This window comes from Neolamprologus multifasciatus, chromosome 11, assembly GCF_963576455.1.
Source record: "Neolamprologus multifasciatus chromosome 11, fNeoMul1.2, whole genome shotgun sequence".
NCBI lineage: Eukaryota > Metazoa > Chordata > Actinopteri > Cichliformes > Cichlidae > Neolamprologus > Neolamprologus multifasciatus.
In genome coordinates, this window is record NC_140449.1 from 13,397,684 (window position 1) to 13,419,750 (window position 22,067).

Here is a 22,067-nt window from a genome sequence, read left to right on the forward strand (position 1 = left end):
GCCTTAATAGTTCACTCTTTTGTCAGAAGCAGTTGTAACACATAAAGGGTTTTCTGTCTCCTTTCATTCACCTACAGCTGTGTAAAATGTTGTTTATTCCAAAAGCACCTTTGCAGTATTATCTGTTTTGCTGTCACCAAAGAATGAATGGTCATTTTCTATTTGGCTAGTAAGTGTGGGAGTTAAAACAAATGTGTCTCTGGTCGTGTTTGAGGAGGACGTGGCACCGTTGGGTCAGAAGCTGTTTGCGGCATAACTCTGACTTTCTGATCACATTGTCCACCCTGTGAGTGGAGGACATTAAATGTTAGCTGTAGATAGGAATATCAATGATTGATGAGTTTTTTCCTTTATGTACTGTGAGATCTGTATGATCTTGTGTGTTGCCCTTGGGTGTAAACCTTGTACCTCCAATGTTAGCATTTTAGAAACTTTAGAAAGAAAGAAAGGAAGAAGAAGAAAAAAGGGACAGTTTTATTTCCTAAGAAGTTAGGAAAGTCTTTCCTATGGGGTTTGTAAAACCAATGTACATTTGAAATGACAATGTATGTTTGTTTGTTTTTTTACAGTTATTTTACAGTAAGTTCATCTGCACTCAGCAACCTAGGTGTGAGAGTCCCTTTTTCACTCTCTCAAATTCCCATTTTTCTGCATAGATTAGTCTACAAGTGTCTAAGCCAGGCGCTGTTTAAACAATGGCATTTCTAACACTGTTCCTATCACCTTGGAAACGCCATGGCAACCTGTGATCTGAGAGGGCACAGTGTGGCTCAATTAGCACCAGCCGTATCTCACCGCACTCTCCCGCCAGAAGAATATCTCCATATTCTGTCTCCTTTCATGCATTAAGTGACACAAATACGTGAAGTGTTACATCACCTTTTATGTCAACTTTCCATGTAGTTTTCCCCTCTCTCTTTTTTTTTACACAGTGATGGATGCACACACACATAGGAAAGAAAGAATAATATATGCATTGCCATGTGTGGTACAGACAGTAATTGGCACTCCTCATTTACCACTTTTAAATGAGATCCTGTCCATCTAGCCACTAAATGACTTTCATGTTTTTATGCTGTGATTGGGCCTCAAAAAGATCCTTTGTGTCATACTGGCTGCTAGAATGACAGGAAGGTTGCAGTCACTCTCAGACACCTTTTTCCTTCTTTAATTTCTAGCAGTCTGGTAAATGGAGCTTCTTTATGTCATTATTGGCTGCTTATAATAAACATATTAACTAATAAGAAATGCATCACTGTGTTTCCCAGGTATCGTTTCCAAGTCCTTTGAGTGTCGTCTGAAAGGCCAGGGGGCTACATTTGTGGAAGCAGAGGATATGGGCTCCCCTTTGCACAGGAAAGACTCTTCTGAGTTACCGGGCCATGACGAGATCCAACAGGTCATCATCATCCAGGGCTATGGTGACGGAGAGGTGGCTATCGACCAGACCCTCGAGGAGTCAGCCGCTGCCACCCTGCAGACGCTGGCCATGGCCGGCCAGGTGGCCGAGGTGCTCCACATCACTGAAGATGGACAAGTCATAGCCTCGGGCAGGGAAGTGGCATCCGCAGGAGCCCACCTGGCCGGAGGCAGCACCCAGTACGTGGTCCTAGAGTCAGGGGAGGCCAGAAAGGAGTTTCAGGCTGTGGCCAGAGGAGGGGTAGCAGTCGCAGCTGCTGCTGGACAAAGTCACATTGTCTCAGAGTCCTCCACAGCTCTCGATGCTCTGCTCAGCGCAGTCAGCGAAATGGGCCATCAGGAGGAAATACAAGGAGAGGCAGCCATCGTTCATGAGGTCTTGACCCCAGAGATAGCTGAGGCTGTGCAGAGTGAAGTGCAGGGGGAGGCGAAGCAGGAGGGGGAGGAGCAGGTGCAGGTCATCCAGGGGACCGGCCAGGAGGACATGCAGGAAGTGCTGCAACTCGCCGCGTCCCAGATGATGAAGGAAGGCCTGACCCAGGTCATCGTCAATGATGAGGGCACGCACTACATTGTGACTGAGCTGGACAACTGCACCTTACAGGTGGAGGGAGAAGTGTATGGAGAGGCCGGGACAGGTGACGGGGAGGTGCACCAGGCGGAGCAGCAGACAGGAGAAGAGATAGTGGTGTACCTGGATTGAGCTGCTCGCAGTATTGTCCTGGAAGGGTAGAGGAGAGAGACATCCCTGAATGATGCACATTGGGCATTTTATTTCACTTCCCCCGTTTAGCTATGTTAAAGCTCACGTTAGCCCAGATGTTGTGTTCTGCATTGTCTCTGTTTAATTTCACCCTGCTTCATTCACTTCGTACATCACTTCTACCATCTTCTCTTGGGCTACACTGAACTCAGGTTAAACATCGTTTATTCAAAGTGACAGTAAAGGAAAAAAGGTTTTGGTGCTAAGTGAGCTAACCTGCAATCCACACAGCCGCCAAGACTGCTTTAATTAATTAATGCAACTTAAGGAAAGGAATGAGTACACATTGTCATGAAATATTTTTAAAATGCTTCTAATGTGCTAAGAGTTAAACAAGTTGTTATAAAGAAAGTCTATCTTTTCATTTATAACAGAGCTAACAGGTTTTTTTTCTAACTTTTTGATTTCTTTGTGGTACATTTATGTTGCAACCTAAAGTTTTTCTGTAGCAAAATAGATGTTTTTTTTCTTTTGATAACGCAGTGGTTTAATTTGTGCGAGCAATCTTTTCTTTTTCTTCAAATCCTTTGTGTGTGTACTATTAGTTCCAAATCAGTAATACGACGAATGAATTCCCAAATGGACCTTATACATATTTTCTGTGTAGCGAAAAGTAAAGCAATGACAATTATACGTTTTAGATTTTTGACAGTCCTTCATTGTGTGGAAGGCCTGTTTAAAAAAACAAAACATGAGTGCAGTTTCATTTTTGACAATAAAGATTGAGCCTAATTTTTAACAAGTGTGCCCACATTTGTTTTCTTGGCAGTTAGCGCTGTTGATAGTTATGTCATCAGCACGATGCTATCGTGCATACAGTGCAGCAGCATCGTACAGGCGACATGCACATACATGCATCAACTGATGGTTCCCATCAAGCTTTCTGATCACTAACACCGTCATTATCATCACCATTATCATTATCGTCATCATGATCACCATCATCCTAATCGCCATCCTCTCATCTCGTCCCCCTATCAGGCCCATTCTGTTCATTGCATTTTTTCCCTCCCCCCCCCCCCCCCCCCCCCCCCCCCACAGCACTATTCAGCACTGGAGGGAGAATCAATATTCATTTAGGCCCCTACACAAGCCTGGTTTCTGATGGAGTGAGTGGGAGAGCGGTGTGACGGCTGCAAACACAATGGCCAACCACTGAAAGTAGAGAGAAAGCACTCGTACACACTGAGGGCATCAAAAGATCATCCCTTTAACACACACGCGCTGCGCGAGCAGAGCAAGAAGGTGGGCTGAGAGGGAGAAAGTGGTGGAGGAGTGGGCAGGAAAAATGAGAGCATTACAGATGGATGTTGAGAGAGGTGAGGCCAGGGAGAAGTGAAAGAGCGGTGAAATCCACAGCCACACAGAGAGAAGGGAGCCTGTAATTTCACATAACACCTGTCTGCCTTTCAGCCTGTCTTTGTCTCCTGCTCCCAGCCTCATGTTGCATTTATAAGCTCGCACAGTCTTTTCATGCTCTTCTTCCTTCTATTCAGCGGAGATGGGCGCATTTAACGGAGGTCACGTTCTCTGTGTGAGCAACCATACGTGCCTGTGAGAGCCAAGGTTTGTCAACACCCACTGAGTGGTGAGAATGCAGCGATAGCATTTAGATGCCTCACATTTATAGAACTTACAGTTTGTTTTTATAATGCTTCCAAATATGTGTTATTCAAGAGTCATGTCACAACAACAGCAGTATGTGCAACTTCTTTTGTGACCTCTCAGTGGGCTCCTGATGCCAAGGTTGAGCAGCGCTGCTTTAAATAATGAATTTTGAAGAGAAGTGCTGTTCAGTCAAATAGATGCACTGCACTGAGGAATAATATTTATTTTGGTGCGTATGTACTCATTAATTATAATATTTTGATTTAAATTGGCTAATCTCATAACGGTTATGCACATGTTTGAATAATATTAGAAGGTAATGTAATATGGTACACTGTAAACTATATATAGATATAGATATCTACATACACTACTACTGCCAGAGGTTTAAAATAAAAGGTTACCCAAAACTGAAAAATAATGTATATTTCAGAATTATACAAAAAGGCCTTTTTCAGGCCTTTTTTAAATGAGTTAACAAATTAAAGCTCTTCTGCAGGAATGGAGGTTGATCAAGCCTTGAAAGCTGGTGCTGCTAATTCCTACAGGTGTTCCAACTTTTCTGGATTACTTACAGCCCCCTCTGTCTGCATAAAAGCAGTGCTGGAACAAACTGTGGTACCATACCCTCATGAGCATCAGTTGAACACTATTGTACTGCAGAAAGTAGAGTGTTGCTGCAAAAATGGTGAGAAAAAAGCAATTAACAATGGAAGAGAGACAGACCATCATGACACTGTTATCAAAATGTAGGTCTTTCCTTCAAAGAAATTACAAAGAAAGTCAAGGTGTCAGTCAGTACAGTTTCCTTCGCCATCAAAAGGCACTCAGAGACCAGGGCAAACCAACAGGAAGAGGTCTGTCAGACCCAAAGCCACAACTGAATCAGAGGACAAGTTTCTGAGAGTTAACCGCTCGTGGTCGTAGTAAGCAAGTCTCAGTTTCAGCTGTGACTCGAGAAGACTTCGAGCTGCAGGTTTGACAGGATGAGTTTCAGCAAGAAATCCATTACTAAGGCATGAAAATAAGACGAAGAGGCTTGCCTGGACCATGAAACACCGCTGTTAAGACTGCTGTCGTAGGATTGTCTAATATGCAAATCTCAGTGCATCCACCTCTCTCTGACTGGTGGATCCAGAGGACGGCCCATATGGATTGGCTAACTAGCTGGATATGATATGATGATATTATGTGACGATGCCGCCATGGACTCCCATTCATTCATCTTCGGCTCATCCCAACCAGCAGAGTTTTGCAAACATGCCCAGTGTTGTTGGTTATATACAGGAGTTTGTAGGGGTGGACTGGCTTTTTATTTGATTAGTTTTCTTCTGTTTTTCTTAGTTAGGGAGGTAAGTTGTTGTCATTTGGTTTGATTCTTTTGATTATGTAAATTTCGTAAATCCTCGAGATAGGCTCCTTTTGTCTCCTTTTGTTTGTTGTTTTGGCATTAAGTCCATCCCTAACGAATTAACATATTGTAAATAAATCATTATCAAACTGTACCAATTGTGCGATATGGCTGCTTGAGGTCTGACGAGGAGGGATCACCCTAATGTTGTGACCTGGCCATCTCTAGACGGGCTATAACATCGCCATTGGATTACTGAAGACTGGAGGCATGTATTATGGGCTGATTAATCAAAATTTGAAATATTTGGTTCATCACACAGGATCTTTTTACACCGTCGAGTAGGTGAAAGGATGGTTCCACAGTGTGTGGCATCAAACATGGAGGAGGAAGTGTGATGTTCTGGGGCTGTTTTGCTGGATCCAGGGTGACAGAGTGAGAGGCACCCTGAACCAAAACAGCTACCACACCATTCTGCAGCACCATACAATACCCTCTGGGATGCACCTAGTTGGTCAGGGGTTCATCCTACAGCAAGAAAATAACCCGAAACACAAGTTCAAGCTATGTCAGAACTACCTCAGGAAAAAAGAACAAGATGGTAAGCTTGAAAACATAGAGTGGTCAGCACAGTCTCCAGACTTAAACCCCATCGAGATGGTTTGGGATGAACTGGACAGAAGAGACAATGCAAAGAAACCGACAAGTGCCACACATTTATGGGAACTTCTGCAACAGATATGGGAAGAACTTTCCGAAGGATATTTGATTTCTATTGTACAAAGAGTGCCTCGGGTGTGTTCAGCTGTTATATCTGCCAAAGGTGGCTTTGATGAGTCAGAAATTTAAAAAGTATTTTGGTCTATAAATTGATTCCATGGTTGCTTATTTGTACTATGCTTTCATTTCAGAGTGCAGTGAGACATTAAACTGCATCATTTTCAATAAAAAAAAATTAAACATTTGGGCGTTCTAAAACTTCATTCTGCAGTGCATGACCTTGGCTAATCCTATTGCCCTCAATAAGGTCGCAAGTTCAATGTTCTTTTGTTTTTTCCCCCCCCTCTGAATAGGAATGCAGATTATTCTACATGTCCATCTGAGTGATTGTGTACTGTATTGTGTGCATCCCCACCCTCTCCGTGTATCTCTCTAATCAGGGCTGGATGGCTCATTATTAACTGCAGCAGGCCACTCGAGTGACATGGAAGAGGGAGAAATTAGCAGCTGTCATCCAGTGATGAGTTCATTTCCTGACAGGCCTCTGCTCCGAAGAGTCCTGCTGCAGACGACCAGACGGCTGATGGAAACCTGCCACTGAAGCTTAATTGGAGAGCCGGAAAAGGCCAGTGGGAGAGGAAGGGAGGGGCAAAAATGGAGAGATCAGGGTAAAGTCATAACGGTAATGTTAAGGGTCTAACTCTTAACTGAGTTTCACAAGCAGTAATTCAACTTCTGTATCAGCAGTAGGCTTTGTGGGCATAATAGATGAAGCGCAGTGGACAAAAGTGTAGTTTTAACATACTATAATAATTACTCCTGTCATTGTTATTAATCAGGTGCTGAAAGAGATAGCCAAAGCAATTTTACCTCCCGAAATGCTGCGCACTGTAAATTAGACTAACCAGAAACCAGCTCAAGGTTTACATTAAAATGTTAAGGCATAATCCAAATCTAGCAGCATACTGTGTAAAGTTCTCCATTAATCGTTTCCTATAAATATGTTGAACTGAATAGTCATTATTTTTATGTTAAATGTATATGCATTTGAGTAGCACACCATATTGTCCATATATAATGTACCACATTCTGCAGCTCTCTTCAGGTTTGCATTGTCCTTTGTCCATTGTTTTGGTCTGCAGCTTTAAATCTGGGTCACTTATTATTTTCTTGCACTTCAGCCACAGCTGGAGCCACAAATTTTAAGCAAAACTGAGCTAAAGAAAAACGTAGGACACAAACAGCAGACAGACGCAGTTAGCAAGTAAGTAGTGAAAAACAGTGGCACATGAGGCGGCTGAAGCCTCTGATGTGCCTAATAGGTGGTGGAGACCAAACCTGGATCATTAAGAGAGAATGGAATTCAGGTTCCATGCTAATGCTAATTATCTGGCTGTGTGAACATGATGTTTGTTCACTTGTTAAATGTCTGTTGTTAAGTTCACCAATACTTCATAGCCAATTTGAGCATGCGTTGCTAACCTACAACTGAAGACACGATTTACTTGTCAGGTTCCAGTGGTGTGCTCTGAATTGCCGGTTTATTTTCGAGACAGACTGAAGTTGTTGACATCCAAGGCTATAATTCAGTCTTGTTAGGGTAATGCCTTTACACTCTCATATAAAGACATATACTTGCAACGCTTTATTTATTTATTTTTTACATTGATGCTTAAAATACTTCTAAAGCCTTCAACCACTGGCTCAGTGCGAACGTGTAACATAGTATGATGGGTAATGCACACACACACACATTCATACACACAAGCACTTGCACGGTCTCCTTGGGGCAACTCTCATCACTCTCCTGGGCACAGCGGAGAGGGACAGCAGCGTGGATGGAGGTTTCTCTTTTTCGCTCTCTCTGTTTCTCTGAGTATGATAAATATGGCAATTCTGTTTAGTTGCCATCTATAGAAAACATATCAGCCTGAGGATCATTTCCTTAATGTCTCCACTATTAGTTTTGGCTTCCCTTTGGCTGTATTAACATGCCGGCTGATATGCTCTGTTTGTGTGTGTGTGCGTGTCCTCGGGGCTCCAGGTACAATTCTATTAAACCAGACTTGTTTGTTTATTTCCTGTCTGCCTCCCTCTACATGTCCCCTGCTTGCTAGGACTCCGGATCCAGGTCTGTACGTACATTCATGTTAACGACAGGCCGCACACGTATAGATGAACGCACAGTCAGAATCCAGTGTATATTTGTTTTGTTGGGGGTGTTTTTTTTCATCATTTTTGTAGCTGTAAATCGATAGCTGTTTGAGGCAGTGGAAGCCACAGTTCAGTTATGGTTCATCTCTTCCATGGGAGTTGTTATGGGAAAACGGAGAGAAGGCGGGGAGGGAGGGGAGGGTACGTGGGGAGCCCTGCGTGGCTCTTCTCCCTTTCTCTTACTTTTCCTATGTGGCTCTGCATTTGTGTCTTTGATCATGTTAATCCCTGCCTAGCGCCCACCCCCCCAGTCTTCCTGCCATAGACTCACTGCCACACACACCTCAGTGCCTGACAGAAATTGACAGCCCACTCTATCCCACACACCCCCTCCAAAATGGCATGCATTCTTCATTCCACCATTGAGCAGCTTACCCCAAACCCAAATAAAGAATGAAATAAAAACACTAGGCAGGCAGGCAGGCAGGCAGGAATTGACAGTCTGCAGCACTTCATTAAGCAATAGCAGTGATTGAAAAGGGATCTGATTAGCTCACTATGATGAGATAGCAATATTTCAACCTTGAACCAGAAACAACTGTAAGTGCTTTTTAATTAGGCACACAACACTGAGGAATAGCACTTCAAAACATAAAAAAGAGAGAGTGAAAGACAGAGTGTCTCCAGCAGAAGGGAGAGCAAATGACGAAGCAAAGAGAGGATCAGTGGGAAGCCTATTCCCTCTGCCCTAACAAGAACATCACTTTTTCAACATTATGCGCATCTAGGAAATGTTCTCAAAACACTTTTTTTTTTACTACTCTCCTTTTTAGTTTAGCTTCGTCTCCATTTAGATTTACAATATTTAAAATTAGATACACCTCTAGAGGGTAAGAAAATGTTAGGCGTTTAATCTGCACTCTTGAATTACAGAATTTGACATCGTCAATTTTATATCAGAGGCGCTCGCAGAGTCTGATTCACGTGTATAGACTCAGGGAAGTCGGCACGCTACCCCGCGCCAACACACCACTCTGTTTAAATAGCAGATCTTCACTGTCAGCCTGCGATAACACCTTTCTACATAGCTGCTGCAGCCATCTGCTTCATGTCAGCACTGCCATATAGGGGTTAATTCTGTTGGTATATTCATTTTAGCAAAACAAACAGCGTGACAGATGAAGAGAAGGAAAAAATGATTTGATTTTTCTTGATTCTGAAAATATGTCACGATAAAGTGAAACTTTAATGTTTTATTTGCCAAAAAATTGGGTCACTTCAGCAGTAAATACTTACAGGATGCGGCAAAGGGAAAATAACAACCTGTACCAACACTGGAAATATCTGTAAATAATGCACAAAATGAACTGAAGAGATCAGAAGTGAAACTTTGATTGTAAAGTTTAACATTTGGTTCTTCACTACAGAATAGCTTAGGTTACAATGCAAATACAATAGTAATAGAGTTTATTGAAAGAAAGAAAGTAACAAGACTCAGCATACAGCTCTGCTAGCAGCTGTGTTAGCAGCACAGCTACTGACTTTAATTTGTTGACACGATGTTCTTTTTACTTTTTACGCTTTAATAATTGGTCATATGCTCAACATTTGAAAACAAATAATAACCTGACTGAAATTGTTCCATCGTTCTACAAATTTCATACACTAATAAAGCAGAAATTGTGTAAAGATAGCAAGCAAATCCATTCCTTTTAAAATATTGGCATGGAGACAAGAAAGTGAAACTAAAAACGGTGGCGTGGTGGAGTGCACTGCAGAGCATATAAAAACAAAAGAATTTGAAAGAAAAGTCTTTCATTGCTTTTATTTATGTCATTTGTGTGCAGTCGATTCAGTATTTTGAGAGTCTATTGAGGTGTATTGCTGCTCTCCTCTGTTCTCTGTTTCACCGTGAAACAGAGAACAGAGAGCAGCAAAGCAGTAGGTGAGGCTCTCATTGTGGCTTAGGGATGCGTTCCAGTATGTTTACTATATATTTTTTCTCATGTACACAACTTCAACTACAACTATGGTTGAAACACGAGAAACATGATGGGAAGGGCTAGTTGTTTATAGTGTGAATATCTTAGCCCGTATTGAGACTAGTCCCATTTTTCTCGTGGATCTGCCTGTTTTTGACGTTCACAAAGCTGACTGAGTGATCACAACGAAATTCCTATGGCATTTCAAAAGCTGGCTAAAAAAATGTGCTTGTCAGTTGAATGGCAACAAAGCTGTTATTAAATGTAACACTGTGAGGTCAGTCCCGTCCTGTGAATACAGGTAATCACTGTCCATGTCAGCTTCCCTGAGAACTTTGACCTACTTACTCACTGCATGCCCAATGGTCAAACCGACAGTATCGGGAAAGTACTTGAGCAGTTTTAGAATAGATGTGTCAGATTCCATACGGACAAATAGACTGCCCTCCAAAACAATGGTTTTTATTTAGTACACTTACAGTACAGTCTGGTTCAATTATCACCAGCGTATAAAATGTGAAAATAGGCCCATGTGTGCATGTGCATGAGCAAAAATTTCTTTGGCATTAGGCTTTCTTCTTAGTCATCTGTTACTGTCTGTTATGCTCCTTTTTCTGCATCTTTCCCCTAATGTACTACAAGGAAGTGAGGCCTCAACTCTCAGGGTGATCTCATTTGCTGGATTGAGTTTTAGTGTCACAGATATTGGATTTGATGTGATACTACTTCTGACTGTGCAATGAAAGAAGTGCAGTCACGAATTTATGGTGCTGCCAATGGGTGGTGTCTGTGTCATTCAACAGGGCTCATTTTATTGGCTAATTCCCTCATCCCTAGTGATCTAGTTGGCAATTCAGCTCCCTAAAAAAATCCTGCATAGGAGTTTTGAGTATAATATTTTCAGAAAAGTGGAATATGTCATTTGTGGGGATTTATTCCCAAATTGATCTTAAACGTATCTGAGCTTGTTATAATTTTTCTGGCTCTCTCGTAGAGGAGATTTTCAAAGCAAGGCATAATTGCGTTGCGCTTTCTTCCCAGCCACCCTGACCGTCTGCCTTTTAACCATCTAGCATGGTGAACCGAGCCCCACATTTGTGAAGTGTAGCCCTGGGAGTCCCCTAGTGGCCCCTGCCTTGCTGTAACAAGCATGGGGGGGCCCCTGTGGTAAGTGCTCTCTGGGGACCCCGGCTCTGATCTGGCCGTCCCTGGGGTCCTGTTAATTCCTGCTCTGCTCAGAAAGCCTCGCCACTCTCCAGTGCTCTCCTGCCCCTTCTTTTTATACTTCTCCTCTCCTCCTCTTCATCCACCTATCATGCTCTCGCTCTCTCTTTCTGTTCTTTTTGTAGAAGGTGTGCTGTCAACAGGGAACTTGGCCAGTCTCATTAAAGAGCCGGTGGAGGTTGTGAAGTTGCGACAGTGACAGAGATGTGAAGATCAGTGGCAGGGTAGTGGATGGAGAAACAGTCCATTATACAAACCCTGCTGATGTATGGTTGAAATGTGATGTGGAATTAGTCCAGTGTTCTCTATGAATACCATCGATATTAGATGATTCTGCAGTTTGTGCTCGTGCACATGCAGAGGTAGAGACTGACGAAATTGATGGGAATTAGCACCGATCACTTTTTTGTTTTAGTTAATTTTTTCAAAACAAGTTTTCTCATCACCAACATTTCGTTTGTTATCCACAAAACACTAGAAAGCAAGAACTTCCCTAACAAACTTTCTTTCTCTCTTGTGTGACGTGACAGTTAACAGCGTGATAAGTAATTAAAGGAAAGGTCTTGGGCCAGTATCAGATTCAATGTGTAGTAATTATAAGTATATTAGCCAAGTGAGCCTCAAAGATGCCCCCAGCTGCTTGTCCAAGCTGATTTAATGTGACTGGTCCATAACAGAATCATGTAAAATTTTAGGATTCTCCCATCACCCCCGCGCCAAAGTGCCGCTCTAGATAAGAGAATCCTCCAAATGAGGCCCTGGTGACCTTCCAACCATCTTCCTATCAGCTTTTCTATCTGCCCACTTCCTTCCTTGTCTTCACTTCGTTGCTTCTCTTCTTCCACCCTTGTCCCATGCCTGGGCTGAGATAGGGGATACAATGTAGGGAGTTGGAGGGTCGTGGGGAGGCAAGGGGAGGCGTGTACATGTGGAGAGGAGGAAGGAGGAGGCGCCCAGATCATGCCGGGCGACTCCACAGGAGTGATAAGAGCGAATAAGCTGTCAGCGTGGGCGTCGGATGGTCCTTATTGTTCATATTTAGATGGAGGAACAATGGCGGGGTGTCAGGCGCCTATAGTTCATAATCTGCTGATGCTGACCAAGTGTCAGTGTGATCCATGAGCACAGAGGCTCCTGAATCCTTAAGCAATCCCCCGTAGGAATGTCATGGGGGAGAGTACAAATGGGACAGCATCTGCCGGACTATAGATAGATAGGTATAGCAGAAGGGGAGGGAGGAGAGGGAAAGGAAGGAGGGCAATGAAAAAATAAAAAGAAAGAAGGATAGAAACAAAAAGAAAAGTGAGACAAATTCAAAGAGAAAAACGATATTAAAGCGAGTTTACCAAAAAGAACAGCAGAGCTTAATTTCCCCTAAAAAAAAGGAAAAGAAAATGAAAGCGACTAATTGTGAACAAGTGTGGAGGAAGGCACCTGCGAGCAGAGCGATAGATGGATGGATGGGGGATTAAAACGAAGAAGTGGGAGGGAGAAAGGAGAGAGGAGGGGGAGAGAAACGGCGCGCTGATTGTGAGGAGGCCTTTAGCAGTGTGAGCTCCCACCTGCAGGTGAGACAGAGAGGAGAATGGGTGTCAGATTAGAAGGAGGCCCTGAGAGCTCCTTCCCCCACAATGAAGGCTTGATTCCGGGCAGAGAGATGCCCCGGAGACGCCAGGCGCACCCCGGAGCCGTCACAGCCTATCAGCCACTTTTCTGCGCTCATCTTGATCAAAAATGCAACCACGCCGCCCTCACGCCGCTTCAGCTGTGACAGATGGCAATTAATGGTGATTGTTTGATGGAGTTTTGGAGCAAATCTTATCTGTGTGTGTGTTTTGTGACAGTGTTTTGAAGAATTAAAAAGAGGCACGCAAAGCTGCACACACACAAGTCACGTGCTTTTGATGGCGTTCTTAAATGTGTCACAATGAAAATGCCCCTCCCCACCCCAGGCATTCTTCATTTACTGTCACAACCATTAGACATGGAAGGGGAGAAAAAATAAGAGATGGTATCAGTAACGCATGAGCTACAGTAATTAGCCTCCTGATGCAAGTGTGTGTACGTGTTTGCATGTGTGTGTCAGTGTGTGTCTGTGTGTGAGTGGGATAAAGCCGACAAAGGCACGCACAAATGAGTAACAGTGCATTCCTACACCTGCTGAGGAGTCTCGTCAACAAGAGCGGTGTAAACTGGAATCACCATTTTAAGGGCTTAGTCCCACATTCTCTAAATTAAGCACCGTCTTCGGTGTCTTGCAGTCATACTATAAGCTATGCTAACGCTTCCATTAGTTTGTGAGCTGACACATGATGTAATGGGAGCCTTGTCGTGCTATGGTGATTCCTTTTAATGCTCCACATCTTCATTTTCTCTTCCCACTTCTTCTCCATGCCGCCACCTTAACATCTTTGTCACGGGAGCCACAATCCATTTCATTATCTTCGTATTCTGGGGTGGAGGTGAATAATGGTGTACTGATTTCCAGTTTGCAATAAGGGACTGGGTTTGAATTCACTGGGCAACTGGGGGCTTTCCTGTGTGCCGTTTGCATATGCTCCCCATGTCTGTGTCGGTTCTTTCCAGGCACTCTGGTTTCCTCCTACAGTCCAAAGACATACACGTTAGGCTAATTGGTAACTCCAAATTGGCCAGAAGTGTGAATGGTTGTCTGTGTCTGTGTGTTAGTCCCACAATAGCGCCTCATCCTGTGATAGCTGGGATACGCTCTATCCCAACCCTGCATTGCATAAGTGGAAGAAAATAGATGATGAAGGATTACCAGCTTGTGATAGACCTGTAGTCAGATCCCACACTGCTTCACTAATGTTGAGGTCAGGACTCTGGGGAGGCCAATCCATGACTGATAGTGTTTCATTTAGAGATGGACCGATCCGATATTACGTATCGGTATCGGTCCGATACTGACCCAAATTACTGGATCGGATATCGGTGAGAAATAAAAAATGTAATCCGATCCATTAAATATCAAAAAAGCACCTCACAAAACTTGCGACACGGCGTAACTCGGCTCATAACCGTAGCACGTAGCAGCAGTATGCATCACGTGATAGAGCAGCTGTGTGTATTTGTAGCCTTGCTAGCAAACCAGCATTTCATCTCCGAGGAAGTTATCCCAGAGAGAAGTAAAGCAAGTGTGTAAGTTCATCTCTGAATGTTTGTAAAGCGTTCCCACGTTAAGCTTAACAACCGAGATATGGAGCGACTGCCTCTCTCTCTCCCTCTCCTGCTGCTGCTTCAATCGTGAAACTGCTTAATGATCAGCTGATCGGCTTTTCTGTCGCGAGTCCGTCTCTCTTGTTTGTTTTTGGCCCACTTCTCACCAGAAAGAGGAAACCAGCGGCTGAACAACAGCAGCACGTTTAAGCTTGATATGCTGTTGTTAGAATTTATTTAATATTACTTTCTACACCAGGATCCTTTTCTAGCAGCTGACCGCTGGTAACTGTGCAGGGGCGGATCTAGCAAAGTGTAGCCAGGGGGGGCCGATAGGGCATGAACAGGCAAAAGGGGGCACAAAGACATACTTTTCTTTCTTATTCTCATTTAAAATGTCTAGCTTTTAATAAATAATTATCTGACTCTTACACCCAAAGTTTTAATCTGATGTAAAATATATAGAAGTCCATTACTGTATATAGTAACTGTTAAGTCTAATATAGTAAGCTATACTACTTTTTCCTTCGGGAAGATACCATCCGTGCAGTCTGCAATTCTGTTGAAGAAAGATGTTGAATCTATTTAATTATTCTTGAAAAATAATTAATTTTTGTGCATTTTCCCCCCTGCATCAAATTAATTTTGATTACATCGATTAAGCATCATGAGGTGGAGGGTGGTTCCCTTTTTTTTTTTTGCTGGGAGTTTGCAACCCTATTAGTATAGTACTCATACCAGAATAGGGAGGATGGAGCAGGTTTAAGTTTATTAGATTGATCAGTGTTGCTGAACTATGAAATATTTTGGGCGCAGTGTATTTTTTACATACAGGTTTAACAGAATAGCGTTAGTGTTGTTATTTATTTAAACTTGAGTATAAACTTATACAAAATGCAGCAAGATATTAAAAAATTTTATTGATTAAAAAACACACTATATCGGATTCGTATCGGTATCGGCAGATATCCAAATTTATGATATCGGTATCGGTATCGGACATAAAAAAGTGGTATCGTGCCATCTCTAGTTTCATTGTGATTTTCTATCCAGGTATGCTCTTACAGCACTGGCGATGTTTTCAATAAGACCTCCAGCATCACTGGCTGAAAAGTAACCCCTACCATGACAGAGCCTCCACCTTGTTTTACCGATTCCTGCAGACGCTCACTAATGTACCTCTCTCCTGACCTCCTCTGTACACGCGGAGGATGATTTGAACCAAAAATTACAATCTGTCTTTGCCACAAGTCGCTAGTAAGTACTTAAAGTTACCATTTGAATTTGGTTCTTTGCTAAGTTGTCTACGACATACAGACACAACACTGATTCATTCTTTGAGTCAGGTGTTTTTGAGACTTAAGTGGTTCATAGATCAGTATTAAGTGGCTTAAGAAAACAAAGAAGAAGAAAAAACTTCTGTAAAAAGTCAGGTAGGGGGATTGGAAGTAAGTGAAAAAGCAGTCAATGTCCAAAGAAATACTTTGAAAGTCCATCAGAAAGCCTGGAGAACTACTGCACAAGACTACTTTTAAATTCAAATTTGTGCTTTAGAAGCAAAATAATAATAATAAAGAATTGGGGAGTGGCTCAAGAGCTGTTTGAATTTTCAATTACAAGATAATAAAGCCAACAGTAAAGGCTAGTGTTTAGAACAAAAATCAACCTTCTCCTCTGTTTTCCTTCTGTTTTTTAAAAAAATTATTATTATTATTAAGTCAGTGCTTAACTGTCTCACTTTCAATGAACCACAACACCTCTGGCAAAGGTTTCACAAGTAAAGACTTCTAGACTTCTGTGGGAGCTGTTAAGGAAGCTTTTAATATGAATGTGAAACATGTGTGGAGGGCGTGACTCAATTCACCAACAGCAGCTCAACCAAAAGAAAAAAAGTACTAAGAAGAGACCGCAATCAGTGGGACATTTCAAAGTGTATTGGTATGAAAAGGAGAAACTGGTTAAAAATACAAAGATATAGAATTCACATATTTAAGAACTTAAATGTTGAGTGACCCCCCACCCATAAAAAGCAAAAACGATACCAGATTTAAATCTGTCCTCTTTAGCCCCGGGCGGCACTGCACCTCTTCAGCTCTGCTGCCGTTTTTAGAACAGCGACTTCTGAGTTTGATTTTTGTGTTGGGGAAGAGCAAAATCTGGAGAGTAGGATTAGTGATGAGTGAAGTTTGTGGTGGTAGGTCGAACAAAGTGTATTTTTGTGCTTTGTGACTATGAATGACATAAGCCAGAGTTTGTGTTGTTTGCTGTCCTCTAAGTTTTACATGTTCACAGTTGGGAAACCTCTTGATCTCACCTCATTTGGTTGTTATAGACTAAATGCAGTATTTTATCCTGAATTTGGTAAGTCAACAGAGACGGCTGAGTGTACCAGAAACAAAGCAATTTATTTAATAGAAGCTTCTAAACAAAACATCTGATCTTTTATAGTTTATGGTTTCAAAATAGTACGTTTTATTCAGCTGTGACATTTAGATCTAGTCTGTGCTGCTTGTCACCTGCTTTTTCTTCCCTCTCCAGTCTCTTTTTTAACAGCTTCACAAAACACAAATTGCATCAGACTTATGTTAAAAAAGTAAGTGTAGAGGCAAAGGAATGGTGACCCTGAACTCTGACTTCACAACCATAAAGCATGGCAGGTTGCTATGATCCAGTCCCCGGTCTCATTGGAGCTCGTTTCCCAGCATGCCCCAGGTTCTTCCGCCCATTCCCCTTTTTTACTGTGTTGGCCTTGGTCCGGGGTCTGTTCAGCATCAAACGTCACACAGTGACGTCCAACACAAACACGCAGCAGTCAGAGTCCAGCTCAGTGAGCGACTCTGCAGAGACTTTTCCCCTTACGTTAAACATCACTGACATCACAAAGAGCTTAGCCAGTGCCTAACCACCTCCCAAAGGCTGGGACTCGGCCACAGTAATCAGCGGGTAGATCCCGTAACACAGAAATACTAAAAAATGCACACTCACGTGCACAGATGAATGAACTGTCACCTATTCATTCAGTTAAAAAAAAACAAAAAAAAAAACAGGACGCCTCAGCCTGAAATAATTTCATCTGTGTGGAACTGCTGCAATTAGTAGATCTGGTCACACAGGTGAAAACAGGTGAACTTTGACATTAAAATTAGGTGAAAATTAAAAACAAAAACAAAAACAAGAGCTCAATATCAAAAATAAGGTAAAGCTATACTGCACAAGTTACTTTTTTTTTTAACAAGATTCCATATTATTTGCAAGGATGAAGCATGGTTTACATGCGCATAAACAATAAAAAAAACCCTGTCTTTAAATTCAGTACATTGAACCACACACACGAATAACAAATTACAAAGTGAAGCATTTTCCATACTCCCTCCTTCCACCACATAACAGTCTTAAAGGTCAAGTGAAGACTGTGTGCTGAGCTGAAGCTTGTGTTTTAATCCCGATGTTATTAGCAGAAAGACTGACCTCAGATCGCTGATTGATGATTTAACACTGCATCTTTGAAAATCAACGTATCCGTCTCCCATCTCCTCTCAGTGCTGATCATATGCCCTTTTTATGCAACACTTGCATGATGACATGTGGCTCGCAGCAATACAGTTGATACGAGGGTTACCTCACCCGAGCTGTGCTGCATTTATCCCCAAAGAATGACTAAAATAAGAACACCTACTCAGCGTGCACAAAAGTATTCATTGTATTCCGAGGATTCAATACAGTGCTCCAAGTTAGAATAGAAAACAAGAGGCTATGTCTCATCTCTGACACTTAATCCCATTTTGCATGGCATGATCAAAGGAATTTGTCCTAAAAAATAAAGCAGACAAAAGCACAAGTGTACACCCAATGTACTGTATTGAATTCCAGGTTGAAGCCATGTGACTAAAGAGAAAAACCTGTGATGTCATAATGTACGGTACTCTGCAGTTTAAAGACAGTGAGGATGCTTTCTGAAAAGACTTGTATTTAGCGTTTAACTTCATATAAGGTGCAGAAAAAAATAAAGCACTCTTATTCACATTTTCTCGAGGTACTTGGCAGGTCAGTTGTTTTAAGCACATGGAGGGTTAGACTGAGTTCTGTGCATTTTCATTCTGTCTCAGTTGCTTCTCCGTCTTTGTGTAATTACAGGCTGACTTGATGATGCTGACATCGAGGCTCCTTGTCCGGCTCATTGCTAAAGACACAGTATCTCTTTATGACTTGATGACTGTATGTTTGCCATGCAGGGGAATGACTTTAGGATCGATCAGATGTCTCCTTGATGGTGTTGCATGATGGATAAAAATGTAAAGATCTTAAGTGCTTAAAACCTTAGCACAGTACTGTACGTCGGTGACGAGATTATGATTGAGCTTGTTATAATTAATGACGCTCAGAAACGTTTACATGTGATCACGAGCGTTAAAACATATTTCCCTTTACATGATTAGCTGCGAAGGCCTGTGCCGACTTCCTTCCTCCAAACTGTGTGCACGCCAGGTCCCTTGGGCATTTAATGGCAACATATTTGAAATATTACCCAAGTTTATAGAAGGAGCCTCTTGCCTGAGCAGAGGTGTGGCAGCTGCCTGTAGTGGTGGCCTCAGACATCACTGTAGGTGAACGGGGGTGGAGCAGTAGGGGCCCTGGAGAGCAGCTAGTGGAAAAACAGTGAGCCCAGCACCTACAGCAGAGCTACAGTGCAACTACAGTAACTCCACAGTACTGTACGTGGCAGTGTGAGAGCTAGCTAACCGCCTCAGGGTCAACTTACAGCTCTGACTGCAGGACGACTCAAAGTTTGCGTCAGGCTTCATCTCTACTTCAGCAGTTAGGTCGCGCTTGGCTACAGCGGTTGCCAGAGGACATTTGGGGACTCAGCAATATTTGCGTCAGTCCACAAATCCCTAATTCCCAAAGATCCCTTTATTCTGTCCCCTGTAAACAAAAGCACATGTGACAGTTGTTTTACATTATTGCAGTAGGGTGGCGATAACACGAGTTGTTCCATATTACTTACTTACTTTTATCTGCTTTTTAATGTAGTCATTCATTATATTCTGTGTCTGCCGTTAAATGTAATATGTTAAAACTTAAGAAAAGAAAAAAACGGATTCTTAACCTGGAAGTTATTGTTTGTCTCCATTTGTTTTTTATTGTCATTTTTATCAGATAATTCCTTAGAACTAAAATGCCAAGTGTGTAGAAAATCGAAGGCGCAAGCTTCCAGCAGAAAAACAGACATTTATTTGCATTGAATTTTTGAGTATTGTTTCTTACATGTGGGTGATTGTGAGGATGGGATGAGCTGACGCGTAAGCGCTTCGACTAAATGATGCTCCTCTCTTTCTCAGACTGCTCACTTGCCAATTTAAAGGGAGAGGAGCTCGCATCAGTTATGGATGTGCACTATTGAAACGTGCATGTGAGAGCAGAGAACATGTTTTATTACTTAATTGAGTGGAGTTCCAGCAGGCCCTGTAAATGAGGAGTGACAGTAGGCGTTATCGCAGAGCGCCCTGGGTAATTATGTTTGGCTAAGTCTGGCTCGGAGGAGGTGAGGCTCTCGGCGTGGTTATAAACAGCGGAGTTAGAGGAACGTGCGTGCAAAAGAAGCTGTTTTACTTCCAGAGCGAAGAGCTCTCTGCATATGTAGCGGGGAAGAATGCAATTTATTACGCTGAACGTTTAGCAATTTAAACTTCCATCTGAAGGCTGACACTTGCTCACACAGGTTCGCATGCTACAATTAGCACATGTAACGACTTTGCAATCAAAAACAAAAACAGCCGTGTTTGAAGCACTCAGTCCTGGTGAGAGGTGTAATCATGTTCAGGGTAATTAGACAGGTTTGTTGTTCTCTACAGCCATGTTACGTACCTGTGGGATGCTGATTGACTCAACAATCTAATTAGGTTTCGTTATGTAGGCACCACAATGCGTTACAATTGGCAGCGAGGCCCATATGGCACACGGGGTAACATATTCTTTAAGCGTCACACACAAGCGACCTCCATTGACCTCACAGAGGAGAAGTTCTCTGACAGACAGGCTTTCCGAGAGCACTGCTGAAAGGATTGCATTGTAACTCAAACTTTCTCCTTAATCTCAACCAAGAAAGAGTTTTGTCGCCTAAACGTAACCAAACAGTGGCTGGTAACTGAAAGAAATCTAAAAGGAAAGAAAACCCCAAAGGAAGGCTTCTCTCTGGCCTCTCAGCCTCACACAGACAAAGAAACGCTGTCTTAATGTTGGCTCGCACTTGAATAACGCTGTTGCTGTGATTAAAGGAAGAATATCTTTCAGCATAAAAGTTTCTTTTGGTTTTGGTGAGGAACACCAGCTCGTTCTAAAGACAGTTGGTAGCAGCTATTATTTTAACTATTTGATGAGCTACAAATGAGAATTCTGTGTTTTATGATTGAAAAAAATTATTGGCCTTCTAAATTGTGCACAAAACATCTTAAATTAGTGGAAATCATTTCAGGCAAAAAAATGTATTCAATTCATTATCTCACAAAAAATATACAGGACATGAAATGAAATCATAAGAAGCTGAAATCAAACTTCTTTTTTTTTTTGCTTTAAATGACAAAAAAAATGAATGTGCCTTTCCATTCAATTGCTTAACCTTTTATGGGGGATCTGGAGCTAATCATAGTTGACCTTCTATTGCACTGTTAACAGGGAGAGCCAGAAAACCCTTCACGCTCACACCCACGCCTACAACCAATTAGGAATCACCAATTAACCTAACACGCATGTAGTTGGTATGGGACTGTGAGACAAAAACAGAGGACCTGGAGAAAACCCGCAATGGCACATGAAGGTAATTCTCCACACAGCTGACCAACAGATTCAAGCCCAGAACTTCTTTTTTTGTGAGGTGACCACGAAACAATTTAATTCTGTTTAATAATCAACTTAACAATACTAGTAATACAAGAAAATGTAATAAAACAAAAAACAAGCCAGACAAACCAATTAAATGATCCCTGTTAAGTCACACATCATCTGTGCGACTCTGTGGAGAATTGCCTTTCCGTCATGTGATCTATCTGATGAATAAGAAAGATAAAGACCTGGAAGATGAACAGTGTATGATGGAGAATCACAGATGTTATGGGAGGGGAAGGCTCTGGCCGTGTGACACTTTATCTATGAAAATGGATAAAGCAAGAAGAACAGAGGATCAACACAGTGAGGGCAAAGTCTCCATAGACTAATTATTCCTGTGACAAAGTGGAAACTGTGCCACCATTGTCCTCGCTCCACCCAATCACACATGTAGCGCTGAAATGAAAAAGAAACTCGTTCTTCTCTGAAAGTCATATATATATATATATATATATATATATATATATATATTTAAAACTCTAGGTGAGAGCAAAGGAGAGGCTCTGATTAAGGCGGCGTATAGTGAAGAGAACCCACAGTGTCGCCCACCTTTGGGCCCTCCTTAAGTGGCCTTAAATAAGATAATAAGGGCGATGGGCAGAAAAGAGAGGACTTTGTCTGCTGGCATTAGCGCGATGGCCGTGTTAGCCGTGATATCTTTGAGGGGGGATAGTGTGCCAGTAATGAGACAGGGTTGCCTTCCCTTGCCGGCCTAATTAATCCTACATTTTCATAGCGTATAATCACTGCCCACAGTGCAGCCTTCTACTGGCCAGAGAAGAGAGAT

The 22,067-nt window shown here is 42.3% G+C and overlaps 1 protein-coding gene across 1 annotated transcript in view; it reads left to right on the forward strand.

Annotated features, from left to right (window-relative positions):
* znf407 (zinc finger protein 407) overlaps positions 1-14,074 on the forward strand; it is a 167,195-nt gene extending 153,121 nt beyond the window's left edge. Inside the window, exon 10 of the mRNA XM_085176530.1 lies at positions 1,269-14,074. Coding sequence (XP_085032656.1) covers positions 1,269-2,122 — 854 coding nt within the window. The 3' untranslated portion in view covers positions 2,123-14,074. The remainder of the gene's footprint in view (positions 1-1,268) is intronic.
* The last annotated feature ends 7,993 nt before the right edge of the window (positions 14,075-22,067 follow it).